General features: G+C 38.3%; 5 protein-coding genes across 5 annotated transcripts; all 5 read left to right on the top strand.

The window, feature by feature from the left end:
• Positions 1 to 1,212: 1,212 nt before the first annotated feature.
• On the top strand, positions 1,213 to 3,271 carry LOC107588370 (protocadherin beta-11-like). Its single transcript, XM_016276445.1, has 3 exons — positions 1,213 to 2,107; positions 2,203 to 2,393; positions 3,251 to 3,271. Exons 1-3 carry the CDS (start codon positions 1,504 to 1,506, stop codon positions 3,269 to 3,271), a joined length of 816 nt encoding a protein of 271 aa, XP_016131931.1. The 5' UTR covers positions 1,213 to 1,503.
• Positions 3,272 to 4,363: 1,092 nt separating this feature from the next.
• On the top strand, positions 4,364 to 6,128 carry LOC107588369 (protocadherin beta-1-like). Its single transcript, XM_016276444.1, has one exon. The coding sequence runs from the start codon at positions 4,590 to 4,592 to the stop codon at positions 6,126 to 6,128; it is 1,539 nt and encodes a 512-aa protein (XP_016131930.1). The 5' UTR covers positions 4,364 to 4,589.
• Positions 6,129 to 7,653: 1,525 nt separating this feature from the next.
• Positions 7,654 to 9,564, top strand: LOC107588368 (protocadherin beta-1-like). Its single transcript, XM_016276443.1, has one exon. The coding sequence runs from the start codon at positions 7,867 to 7,869 to the stop codon at positions 9,562 to 9,564; it is 1,698 nt and encodes a 565-aa protein (XP_016131929.1). The 5' UTR covers positions 7,654 to 7,866.
• Positions 9,565 to 10,095: 531 nt separating this feature from the next.
• On the top strand, positions 10,096 to 11,777 carry LOC107588367 (protocadherin gamma-B1-like). The gene has a single exon (XM_016276442.1). The coding sequence runs from the start codon at positions 10,317 to 10,319 to the stop codon at positions 11,775 to 11,777; it is 1,461 nt and encodes a 486-aa protein (XP_016131928.1). The 5' UTR covers positions 10,096 to 10,316.
• Positions 11,778 to 12,527: 750 nt separating this feature from the next.
• Positions 12,528 to 14,024, top strand: LOC107588366 (protocadherin gamma-B7-like; the record flags this gene model as incomplete). The annotated part of the gene is made up of 1 exon (XM_016276440.1): positions 12,528 to 14,024. A coding segment is annotated over exon 1 (1,497 nt), but the record flags the coding sequence as incomplete, so codon positions are not given.
• Between the last annotated feature and the right edge of the window lie 5 nt (positions 14,025 to 14,029).

Genomic DNA, 14,029 nt, shown 5'->3' with positions numbered 1-14,029 from the left:
TTTGTTTTCTGCTTCAATCTTCATTCCGTTGTCTTCTGCAAAATGTCGGACAGAACAATGGCGCGGCAAGTACTGCTGTTTATTTGGTTTCTCTCTCTCAGTTCTGCTCTCGGGCAGGTCAGTTACTCCATTCCTGAGGAAATGGCGAAAGGCTCTTTAGTCGGGAGCATAGCGCAGGATTTGGGTTTAGATTTAAAGAGACTGAGATCGGGTAAAGCGCGTATTTATACTGGAGACAGCGCTGAATACATCGAGCTGAATAAAGAAAGAGGAGTCCTCCTTATCAAAGAGAGAATAGACCGAGAGACGCTATGCGGACAGACAACGCCTTGCGCGCTACATTTTCAGATTATTCTTGAAAACCCGATGCAACTATACAGAGTAAGTGAGATTTAATTTAACTAATTTATGCAGTATTTAAAACGTTGGCTGTCATGGTTTGTCATTTTTGCTTCGACTGTTGAACCGATTACTTTTCTGAAGCGAATCATTTCTGCAATTCTAACAAACAGACATTTTTTAACTTTTAGAATGGTTTGGTCATTTTGTGTAATTTTCTTTTCAGCAGTTCGGTTACTCAGGTCATTATTCTGTATTTTTATTCGTACATTTTTCACTTAGATACGTCAAGTAGAATTAGATTTTTCTATATTTTATTTAGTTTTTTCGAACTATTATTATTATTATTACCTATGTATTTAATAATTAGTGTCATTATTTATTTTTTCCCTCAAGTGTCATTGTCATGAAAAAAGGAACTTCAGTTTCCCTGACCATGGTCCTGAAATACAGCAAAGCGGTCATTTTCTCTTATGTATTCTTATGCATCTCTTTACCTTAGTCTTTTTTAGTTTTTTTTTCAGCAGCTGATCGGTCTGTCTTCCTGTTAATATTTAAACTATGCACTTTTTCATTAGTTTTCGGATACTTTGTATGTGATTAATTGTATTTTATATATTTCTCCTTGACCTCTCTGATCAACAAACTCATAGATAAGACCTGATCAAAACACTGAGGGAACAATACATTTATTTGTTTCAATACTTTTCTAAAATCTTATTTACACAAACCCGTACAATTGTTTTATATAATAGAAATTTGTATTACGATTGACATTTGCTAGTTTTATCTTTCATGACTTTTTGTAAATTGCTTTTCTCAGATATGTCTGTCACTAAGTTAAAGGTTTATAATTTTTACGTTTTCTGTAGTTCATCAGACTGGACTCATAGTGCCGCTGTTGGTCAATATGTCAGTTTAGAGAGCAGATCTGCTGCAGTTCCACCCCCATCATCACCATATTATTCGAGAGAGACAGAAGCTGAGAGCACAGTCTGAGGAGGAGAGAGAAGACAAATCACAGAGATACTGTATTCAATATACTTCTGGAATTACAGACTTTCTTAGTTTTTGTCACTTTGGATTTATAGATGATTTCCTCCAGCTTCTTGGATTGATTTATTTGTTTTCTGCTTCAATCTTCATTCCGTTGTCTTCTGCAAAATGTCGGACAGAACAATGGCGCGGCAAGTACTGCTGTTTATTTGGTTTCTCTCTCTCAGTTCTGCTCTCGGGCAGGTCAGTTACTCCATTCCTGAGGAAATGGCGAAAGGCTCTTTAGTCGGGAGCATAGCGCAGGATTTGGGTTTAGATTTAAAGAGACTGAGATCGGGTAAAGCGCGTATTTATACTGGAGACAGCGCTGAATACATCGAGCTGAATAAAGAAAGAGGAGTCCTCCTTATCAAAGAGAGAATAGACCGAGAGACGCTATGCGGACAGACAACGCCTTGCGCGCTACATTTTCAGATTATTCTTGAAAACCCGATGCAACTATACAGAGTAACAGTTGAGATACAAGACATTAATGATAACGCCCCTATTTTCAGCCTCGATGAAATGAAATTTGAAATTAGCGAAATGGCTCTGTCCGGAGCTAAATTCGATTTGGAGACTGCAGTTGACACCGACGTGGGTTTGAATGGTCTTCAAAAGTACATACTGAAACCAAGTGACAATTTTATTATAAAAACTCAAAGCTTACCAGATGGTAGTAAATCTGTGGAAATGGTTTTACAGAAACCACCGTGTCTATCATCGCCATTCTGTCAGTCAAATGCTACAGATGGAGACGCGAGCGGATGTTTTACAAATCTGGAGCGAATCTTCCAGTTATTCCGTATTATCCGCCTCTTTACGCAGACGTAGGGGGCACAGGAACTTTACAGCACGTGTACAATTATGAGGTTTGCAGAACCACTGACTCCAGAAAGAGTGATCTGAAATACGACAGACCTTGCAGTGAAAGCATCATTAGTCTGGACAGCAGTGGAGCACAGACACTCACGCATGCGCAAAGAGGGAAACTGATCAGTGATGAATTTGATGATCAGGTGAGATTTTTTTAAACTAATTTATGCCGTTTTTAAAACGTTGGTTGTCATGATTTGTCATTTTTGCTTCAACTGTTGAACTGATTACTTTTCTGAAGTGAATCTTTTCTGCAATTCTAACAAACAGACATTTTTTAACTTTTAGAATGGTTAGGTCATTTTGTGTAGTTTTCTTTTCTGCAGTTCTGTTACTCGGGTCATTATTCAGTATTTTTATTCATACATTTTTCCCTTTGATACGTCAAGTAGAATTAGATTTTCTATATTTTCTTTCACTTTTTCGAACTATTATTATTATTATTATCATCACTATTATTATCATTATTATTGCCTATTTATTTAATAATTAGTGTCATTGTTTTGTTTTTTTCCCCCTAAAGTGTCATTGTCATGAAAAAAGGAACTTCAGTTTCCCTGACCATGGTCCTGAAATACAGCAAAGCGGTCATTTTCCCTTATGCATTCTGATGCATCTCTTTACCTTAGTCTTTTTGAGGGTTTTTTTTCAGCAGCTGATCGGTCTGTCTTCCTGTTCATATTTAAACTATGCACTCTTTCATTAGTTTTCGGATACTTTGTATGTGATTAATTGTATTTTAGATACTTCTCCCTGACCTCTCTGATCAACAAACTCATAGATAAGACCTGATCAAAACACTGAGGGAACAATACATTTATTTGTTTTCATATTTTTCTAAAATATTATTTACACAAACTCGTACAATTGTTTTATATAATAGAAATTTGTACTACGATTGACATTTGCTAGTTTTATTTTTCATGACTTTTTTTAAATTGCTTTTCTCAGATATGTCTGTCACTAAGTTAAAGGTTTATCATTTTTGCGTTTTCTGTAGTTCATCAGACGGGACTCATAGTGCCGCTGTTGGTCAATATGTCAGTTTAGAGAGCAGATGTGCTGCAGTTCCACCCCCATCATCACCATATTATTAGAGAGAGACAGAAGCTGAGAGCACAGTCTGAGGAGGAGAGAGAAGACAAATCACAGAGATACTGTATTCAGTATACTTCTGGAATTACAGACTTTCTTAGTTTTTGTCACTTTGGATTTATACAAATGCTACAGATGGAGACGCGAGCGGATGTTTTACAAATCTGGAGTGAATCTTCCAGTTATTCCTTATTATCCGCCTCTTTACGCAGACATAGGGGGCACAGGAACTACACAGCACGTGTACAATTATGAGGTTTGCAGAACCACTGACTCCAGAAAGAGTGATCTGAAATACGGCAGACCCTGCAGTGAGAGCATCATTAGTCTGGACAGCAGCGGAACACAAACGCTCACACATGCGCAAAGGGAGACACTGAACTTTGATGATTCTGATAAGGTGAGGTTTACTGTTTTTGTATAGTAGGTGTTACATGTTTCTTCTCCCCCCTCTTTTCCTTTAGATAAATCGTTTTAGCAGATTTACTGTAGATACTTTTCTTTTTCAGGAAATTCATACCCATATTTATGAAAACAGTAACGGTTTTATGTTTTTGTTTGCTATTATTATCATTATTGTTATTGTTGTTGTTGTTATTCAACATCTCTCAGCGAGAATAAGCAACCAGCATTCTGAAATGAATATGCTGCATTCGTTTCGCTGTCCAAGGTGCTGAATCAATAGCTGGTGCCTTCGTTTCATCTTTCCTCTCCGCGAACATGAGCTCTGGCATACCAAATACTATTTATTAATTACATGCTGATGTCCTGTAGTGTAAAAATTGTATTGTTGAATTCGCATTGCTTTTGCCTGGCAATAGATAATTTTACCCTTTTTATTAAATACAGGACTTTTTAATTATTCTCAAACCAACACTTTGTGATTGTTGAACAGATTTAGGTACAGTTACATATATTGTCAAATTTAGATTGTTTTATTATTATTATTACTACACAAATAGAAATTCAGGTTTTAATTTTGTTTTTGATTATTCTATCTCGCTGCGTATATATCTTTTGAGTGTGTGCATTTTATATATAATTTAGATGTATTTTTGTAGTAACTCAGGATGGTCTCAGAGTGCCGCTATTTGTTAGGGGGATGAGACTGAGAGCGAATAATTCCAGTAATACCGCCCTCTCTAACTGCACTTAAGGAGGAGACTGAGGCGTCTGCATAATGCACATGCGGGGGCATAACACAGAGGACATCGACGCTGTAATAAATCGTAACCTATGGATCCATGTTTAGACGTTGTCCTAGAAATTTTCCACTAGTTTTGGATTTATTCTATTTGGAACCTGAACACACTGAGACTCGGAACTGGATACACGGTGATTTCGTTTATTTTCTCTTAAGCAAAATGTCGGAGAGAACAATGGCGCGGCAAGTACTGCTGTTTATTTGGTTTCTCTCTCTCAGTTCTGCTCTCGGGCAGGTCAGTTACTCCATTCCTGAGGAAATGGCGAAAGGCTCTTTAGTCGGGAGCATAGCGCAGGATTTGGGTTTAGACTTAAAGAGACTGAAATCGGGTAAAGCGCGTATTTATACTGGAGACAGCGCTGAATACATCGAGCTGAATAAAGAAAGAGGAGTCCTCCTTATCAAAGAGAGAATAGACCGAGAGGCGCTATGCGGACAGACAACGCCTTGCGCGCTACATTTACAGATTATTCTCGATAATCCTATGGAACTGTTTAGGGTAACTGTCGAAATTACAGACATAAATGACAATTCTCCTATTTTTAAAAGAAATGAGAGACGATTTGAGATAAGCGAATCAGCAGTTGTAGGATCAAAATTCATGCTGGAGAAAGCAATAGATGCAGACATTGGCGCAAATGACCTACAAAGCTATTTTCTACAACCTACTGATCATTTTAATTTAAAACTTCATGGTCAGAGTGATGGGAGTAAAAAGGTTGAAATGATTCTACAAAAGCCTTTAGACCGAGAAAAACAAGAAAACATGTCTCTGATATTAACCGCAATAGATGGTGGAGAACCACCGAAATCAGGAACAGTTCAGATTTATGTTACAGTGCTTGATATAAACGATAATGCTCCAGTTTTTACTAAGCCTATATATAGGGCGATAATTACAGAAAACTCCCAGAGTGGCACGCCACTCATCACTGTTAGAGCTTCTGATTCAGATAAAGGGACAAATGGAGATGTCAGTTATTTAATTGCAAACAGCGACAGTGTATCTGATATTTTTCATATTGATGAAAATGGATTGGTGACGTTAGTCGGAAAAATTGACTTCGAAACATCTAAACATTACCAAATTGATATAGAAGCAGTAGATAAAGGTGGACTGTCTGATTCTAGCAAAATAATGGTCGACGTGATTGATATAAATGATAACGCGCCCGTAATCACAGTTATGTCAAAATCTAATGCAATACCCGAGGACTCTCTACAGAGTACTGTGACTGCCATTATCAACGTTAACGATCCGGATTCTGAAAGTAATGGACAAGTTCGTTGCAGTGTAAATGAAAACATTCCTTTTACAATCAAATCAACTTCTAATGGATTTTATAGTATTGTGGCAGACAGTGATTTAGACCGTGAGAGAGAGTCTGAGTATAACATCAGTGTGACGTGCGCTGATGAGGGCGTGCCCTCTCTCTCCAGCAGCGTCACTCTCTCCTTACAGATATCAGATGTGAATGATAACGCGCCTGTCTTTGACAAGAGCTCATATGAGGCCTCTGTTCAAGAAAACAACACACCGGGGCGCTGTTTGAAGTGGGCTTACAGAATGGAGAAATAAGAACTGTACGTCAAGTGACAGATAAAGATGCTGTGAAACAAAGACTCACTGTTGTAGTGGAGGACAACGGGAAGCCCTCTCGATCAGCTACAGTCAATGTTAACGTGGCGGTGGCGGACAGCTTCCCTGAAGTGCTCTCGGAGTTCACTGACTTTACGCACGACAAGGACTACAACGACAACCTGACTTTCTATTTGGTCTTGGCCTTGGCTGTGGTTTCGTTTCTCTTTATCGTGTCTATCATTGCCATACTGTCAGTTAAATGCTACAGATGGAGACGCGAGCGGATGTTTTACAAATCTGGAGCGAATCTTCCCGTTATTCCGTATTATCCACCTCTTTACGCAGACGTAGGGGGCACAGGAACTTTACAGCACGTGTACAATTATGAGGTTTGCAGAACCACTGACTCCAGAAAGAGTGATCTGAAATACGGCAGACCTTGTAGTGAAAGCATAATTAGTCTGGACAGCAGCGGAACACAGACACTCACGCATGCGCAAAGGGAGAGACTGAACTATGATGATTGTGAGGATCAGGTGAGAATTATATTATAGCCAATTTTTTTAATTATTTAGTGTTTCTCATATTTGTTGTGTTTATTTTCGTTTTAATGTTGACAAGGTCGTGCCATGACTGCTATACCATGAAATCTTTAAATATATTAATCGTTACATAATTTTTTTCTATAGTGTGTATTGAACGGTTATTTTTCAATGCTTGACTTCCCCTGTTTGTGTTGGTGTGCACTGTAAGAAATTGTTTCATGTAACAATTTGTAAGTAGAAATAAAGACAGAAAGAAAGAAAGAAAGAAAGAAAGAAAGAAAGAAAGAAAGAAAGAAAGAAAGAAAAAGCGAAATGGCACCCTGTGGTTGTCAGGTACGAGTTTTCTTATCAAGTAATTTTTGTCACGCCTAAAATTATTCAGAGCTGCAAACTGCTCTGTAATTTAGACAGAATGTCGCATACAAAATCTGCCAGATTTAGTTCATGTTTTCAACAACAGTGAAAGATTCTTTAAATTAGCGCCGACCCTTATGTTCTACAAACAGCTTTGAAGAAAGTAGTGTAACCAGACAATTCGTTTATTTTACGTAAAATTTGCTCTCATCCAAGTGCAATTTGCACCAACTTTTTAATAGAATTATCTCTAATAACAAAGTATAATATGCAGTTGCACTGTGTTTTTGAATTGTGCTTTTTTTGATAGCGTTTAGGCTATACAGTAATTGCTAGTTGGATTTACAATTTTTTTTACAATAGTTGTGTGTGTGTGTGTGTGTGTGTGTGTGTGCGCGCGCACGAATGAGTCCCATTGCATTCGTTTCATAAAGGGATATTTTATTTTTTTGTCTGTTGTTTTTTGACGTTTCCATTTATCATGTTTAAGGTCCTAGGTTAAAAACTTTATTTTTTATATTTGAGCAAAAATAATTTTATTTATTTATTTATTTTTGTATTTATGTTTAACAAAGTTTTAATGTAATATTTGTCTGATGCACTAAGTGCCGCTGTCGGTCAGTGTTTCTGTGTAACAGACACTAGTTTTTAGATCCGCCTCCACTTTCTGACATCACATTCTGCAGAATCTCTTTCATTTAGACGGTCTCCTCTTTACATTAAAGCATCTAGAGATTCGCTTCCATACGTTTTCGGTTGAAGATTGATGTTTTTCAAACTTTGGGAACCTTCCGTTCTTCGACTTTTCTTCTGTAGTGAAATAGAAAATTTGGATTATGTGGGTGCTTTGTTTTTACGCCCAAAGAGGCGCATCTTCGACGCGGATTTCATCATGGCTAATGCAGCCTCTCGTGCTGTGCGTCTTTGTCATGACCGTTGCGCGCGGGCAGGTCCGTTATTCTGTTCCAGAGGAGATGACAAAGGGCTCGCTGGTGGGAAATATCGTTCAGGATCTCGGTTTGGATGTAAAGAGGCTGAAATCTGGTCGAGCGCGGATCTTTACGGAGGACAGTCGTGAGTACATCGGTCTGAATGTGGATAAAGGGACTCTGCTAGTGAAAGAGAGGATAGATAGAGAGGAGCTGTGCGCCCAAGTGTCTCCCTGCTCCTTACATTTTCAAGTCATTCTAGAAAACCCCATGGAGCTGCATAGAATCGATGTAGAAATATTAGATATAAATGATCATGCTCCTGTTTTCTTAAAAAAAGAAATAAACGTCCAAATTAGCGAATTAGCGATACCTGGAGCCAGATACTCAATCGATAGCGCTAAAGATCCAGACGTAGGTTTAAATTCACTTCAGACGTATAAATTAAATCCGAACGACCATTTTGTGCTCAAAACCTTGTCTCACACTGACGGTACTAAATATGTCGAAATGGTCTTACAGACTCCATTAGACAGAGAAAAACAGGAGGAGTATAATCTGATTTTAACCGCGTTTGACGGTGGATCCCCCCAGAAAACGGGAACCTTAAAAATTAACATTATTGTCTTGGATGCAAATGACAACGCGCCTGTTTTTAGTCAGTCTGTATATACAGCACTTGTAGCTGAAAATGCGTCAATGGGATCATTAGTCTTAAAGGTTAGTGCAACTGACGCAGATCAAGGAACAAATAAACAAGTTTCCTATTCATTCTCGGAAAGCAGTGACAGTATCTTAGATACATTCAATATTGATCTAACAAATGGTGATATTACAGTTATTGGCCCTCTCGACTTTGAAAAGTCAAAGAAATACGAGCTGAATGTGGTGGCGACAGACATTGGTGGTTTAACAGATACTGCTAAAGTGATGGTGGAAATTACAGATGTTAATGACAATGCCCCTGTAATTAATGTAATATCTTTCTCAAACCCTTTGCCAGAAAATTCAGCTCCTGAGACTGTAATAGCGATGCTGAATGTCAAAGATTTAGATTCGGGGAAAAATGGACAGGTCAGATGTTTAATTAATCCTAGTTTACCATTTCAAATCAGACAATCATCCTCAAATTTTTATAGTCTGATTACTGATCAGCTTTTAGACCGTGAAAAAATGTCTGAGTATAACATCACGACTGACTTTACGCACGACAAGGACTACAATGACAACCTGACTTTCTATCTGGTCTTGGCCTTGGCTGTAGTTTCGTTTCTCTTTATCGTGTCTATCATCGCCATTCTGTCAGTCAAATGCTACAGATGGAGACGCGAGCGGATGTTTTACAAAGCTGGAGCGAATCTTCCAGTTATTCCGTATTATCCACCTCTTTACGCAGACGTAGGGGGCACAGGAACTTTACAGCACGTGTACAATTATGAGGTTTGCAGAACCACTGACTCCAGAAAGAGTGATCTGAAATACGGCAGACCTTGCAGTGAAAGCATCATTAGTCTGGACAGCAGTGGAACACAGACACTCACGCATGCGCAAAGAGCAAAACTGAATAATGAAGATTCTTTTGATCAGGTGAGCTCGAGTGAATGATCCTGAATGACTTTTTGGTGTCCATTTATTATTACTGGCTGCATCTGTTTTATGGTTGTATACTGTACTTATTCTATTTTTTTATTTATAATGAAAGAAATATCAGTTGTTTAATAGTTAATAGTAGTTGTAATATACTTTACAGATAACATTTTGCAGACTACATTTTTTAATACTTTATCAAAACTATTACCTTTCAATGTTTTATAGAAAATTAGATACAGACATGGACTTTTTTGTTATATATTTTTCATTTTCACTCAGTCAAGTTACAGTTTTTTTAGTGTATGCATGACTGAGTCGCAATTAATCGTACCTGTATTGCTGAAAGGCTACATTGTAGTTTCTGCTTTGCTTCTGACCATTTTCTTTTCCTCATATTCTAGGTGTTCTTTTCAAAACACAATTTTATTTATAGTTCAGCAAAATTCTGCCTTAACGCAAAATAAATACTACTTTGGTCGCAGTTCATTGTCTCTTTAAAAGTATTTTTTTAGTGTAATGTTTCTCTGATGCACTAAGTGCCGCTGTTGGTCAGTATGTTCGGGCTTTAATCACTCATTTTTAGATCCTCCTCTACTTTCTGACATCACATTCTGCAGAATATCTCTTTCATTCAGACGATCTCCTCTTTACACTAAAGCACCCAGACATTCACTGACTTGTATTTTCGGATTAACTTTGATTTTTGTTTTCACATTTTCTGAATCATCAGTTTTGAATATTTTCTTCTGGAATAGAAGACTTGGACTATGTCAGTTCTTTGTTGTTTTTACGCCCAAAGAGGCGCATCTTCGACGCGGATTTCATCATGGCTAATGCAGCCTCTCGTGCTGTGCTTCTTTGTCATGGCCGTTGCGCGCGGGCAGGTCCGTTATTCTGTTCCAGAGGAGATGACAAAGGGCTCGCTGGTGGGAAATATTGTTCAGGATCTCGGTTTGGATGTAAAGAGGCTGAAATCTGGTCGAGCGCGGATCTTTACGGAGGACAGTCGTGAGTACATCGGTCTGAATGTGGATAAAGGGACTCTGGTAGTGAAAGAGAGGATAGACAGAGAGGAGCTGTGCGCCCAAGTGTCTCCCTGCTCCTTACATTTTCAGATCATTCTAGAAAACCCCATGGAGCTGCATATAATCGATGTAGAAATAGTAGATATCAATGATCATGCTCCTGTTTTCGCTAGAAAGGAAATTGATTTTCAAATAAGTGAATTGGCACTTCCCGGGGCTCGATTTTCATTAGACAGCGCCCAGGATCCGGACACTGGCACTAACGCGCTTAAGTCATATATGTTAAATCCAACAGATAATTTTGATTTAAAGGTTCTATCACGAAACGATGGCTCGAAATACGTCGAAATGGTTCTTCAAGTGCCTTTAGACAGGGAGACTCAGGAGGAGCACAAATTAACCCTTACAGCCTTCGATGGCGGCAGTCCTCAGAAAACTGGCACCGTTAAGATAAGTGTTACGGTCATAGACGCAAACGATAATGCTCCAGTTTTCAGTCTGCCTGTTTACCGTGTTTCTTTATTAGAGAATTCGCCAAATGGTGCTGTGGTAATCAAGGTAAGCTCCACTGATAATGACCAAGGCGCAAACGGTGAGATTGCATATTCCTTTTCACGCAGTTCAGGAAAAGCACTTGATTTATTCCATATTGACACAAAAACAGGTGAAATTACCGTAAAAGGGGATTTAGATTACGAGAGGGCAAAGCAGTTTGAGTTAAACATAGATGCTACGGACAAAGGTGGCTTAACTGATTCTAGTAAAGTGGAAATCGACATTATAGATGTAAATGACAACCCCCCTGTAATAAGCGTGATTTCATTTTCTAACCCAATACCCGAAGATGCCGCGCCAGAAACTGTTATAGCGATGCTGAATGTCAAAGATGTGGATTCAGGGAAAAACGGGCAGGTTAAATGTTCTATTGCTACAGATTTGCCGTTCAAAGTGAAGTCATCTGCGCAGAATTTCTACAGTTTGATCACTGATCAAATTTTAGACCGTGAAAAAATGTCTGAATATAATATCACAATAACAGCTATTGATGAGGGCTCGCCTTCTTTCTCTACTAATAAAACACTGACTCTGAAAATCTCTGATGTCAATGACAACGCCCCTGTGTTTCAGCGTCAGTCATACACCGCATATCTGATGGAAAATAATTCACCCGGAGTCTCTGTCTTGCGCAAAGAGCAAAACTGAATAATGAGGATTCTTATGATCAGGTGAGCTGATGTGAATGGTTAGGAATGTGACTTTTTGGTGTTCATTTATTTATTCCCGTTCTGGCTTTATACTGTGCACTGCATTTTTTTTTTTTTTTTTTTTTTTTTTAGATTTATAATTTTTAAATTAAGAAGCTGTAGTTGAAATGTACTCTACCGATAGCATTTTCGAGACTATTTTTCACACTTGTTAATTTCAAAACCTTAACTTTTAAATGTTATATAGGAAATTGCATGCAGCCACAGTATTCTTTTATTTTCGTAATTGCACTAAGAGATTTTTATTCTGCGTATGAGAGTCTCATTGAATCGTGCCTGTATAACTAGGGCTTTCCTTTTATTCTTAGATGTTCGGTTCAGAACATAACCTTATTAATGTGTCAGCAAAAGTCCTCGTTAATGTAAAGTATATACTACTTTGGTCGCAATTCATGACATTTTCTTTATTGCGCTTTAACAGCATTTTTAGTGTAATATTTCTCTGATGCACTAAGTGCCGCTGTTGGTAAGTATGTTCGGGCTTTAAGCATTCGTTTTTAGATCCTCCTCTACTTTCTGACATCACATTCTGCAGAATCTTTCTTTCATTCAGACGATCTCTGTTTAACACTAATGCATCGATACATTCGCTGCCTTGTTTTCTCGGATGAATTTTGATATTTTTCAATCTCTCTTTATATTTTGTTCTTGGTCTTTTCTTTCTTAAGTGGAATAGAAGATTTGGATTATGTCGGTTCTTTGTTGTTTTTATTCCCAAAGAAGCGCATCTTCGACGCGGATTTCATCATGGCTAATGCAGCCTCTCGTGCTGTGCGTCTTTGTCATGACCGTTGCGCGCGGGCAGGTCCGTTATTCTGTTCCAGAAGAGATGACAAAGGGCTCGCTGGTGGGAAATATTGTTCAGGATCTCGGTTTGGATGTTAAGAGACTGAAATCTGGTCGAGCGCGGATCTTTACGGAGGACAGTCGTGAGTACATCGGTCTGAATGTGGATAAAGGGACTCTGCTAGTGAAAGAGAGGATAGATAGAGAGGAGCTGTGTGCCCAAGTATCTCCCTGCTCCTTGCATTTTCAGATCATTCTAGAAAATCCAATTGAGCTCCATAGAATCGATGTGGAAATATTAGATATCAATGATCATGCTCCAGTTTTTGTTAGAAAGGAAATAAGCTTTCAAATTAGTGAGCTGGCTGTTCCTGGAGCCAAATTTTCTTTAGATAATGCGCAAGATTCTGATGTGGGTTTAAATACCCTTCAGAAATACACACTCAATCCGACTCATCATTTTTCTCTGAAAGAACAGATGGGTAATGATGGATTGAAATATGTTGAAATGATTCTACAAAAAACACTAGACAGAGAAACTCAAGAGGAGCATAAATTAATATTGACGGCGTTTGATGGCGGCAGTCCTCAGAAATCAGGCACTATTAAAATAAGTGTTCTTGTAATCGACGCAAATGACAATGCTCCTGTGTTTAGTCTCCCCGTGTATAGAGTTTCCTTATTAGAGAATTCAGCAAAGGGCACTGATGTTGTGAGCGTGACTGCAACTGATAAAGACAAAGGCACGAATGCTGAAATGGCGTATTCCTTCTCACAAACATCAGGAAAGGCTTTAGAACTGTTCAATATAGATTCACAAAGTGGTGACATTATTGTTAACGGTGACCTGGATTTCGAGAAGTCAAAACATTTTCAATTGCATGTTGAAGCAACAGATAAAGGTGGCTTAACAGATTCCAGTAAAGTTATTATCGAATTAATTGACTTTAATGACAATGCACCCATGATAAGCGTAATTTCATTTTCTAACCCAATACCCGAGGACGCAGCGCCAGAGACTGTGATAGCGATGCTGAATGTCAAAGATTTAGATTCAGGGAGAAACGGACAGGTTAAATGTTCTATTGCTCCAAATTTGCCATTCAAAATACAGTCATCCACCTCAAATTTCTATAGTGTGACAACCGATCAATTATTAGACCGTGAAAAAATATCCGAATATAATATCACAATAACAGCTATTGATGAGGGCTCACCCTCTTTCTCTACTAATAAAACACTGACTCTGAAAATCTCTGATGTCAATGACAACGCCCCTGTGTTTCAGCGTCAGTCATACACCGCATATGTGATGGAAAATAATTCACCCGGAGTCTCTGTCTTATCTGTTAAAGCGCATGACAAAGACTCTGGCAATAACGCGCGTATTTCATATTTTCTAGA

The sequence above is a fragment of the Sinocyclocheilus grahami genome, unplaced genomic scaffold (assembly GCF_001515645.1).
Source record: "Sinocyclocheilus grahami isolate Dianchi unplaced genomic scaffold, SAMN03320097.WGS_v1.1 scaffold102.1, whole genome shotgun sequence".
NCBI lineage: Eukaryota > Metazoa > Chordata > Actinopteri > Cypriniformes > Cyprinidae > Sinocyclocheilus > Sinocyclocheilus grahami.
This window is presented reverse-complemented; position numbering and strand designations above follow the sequence as displayed.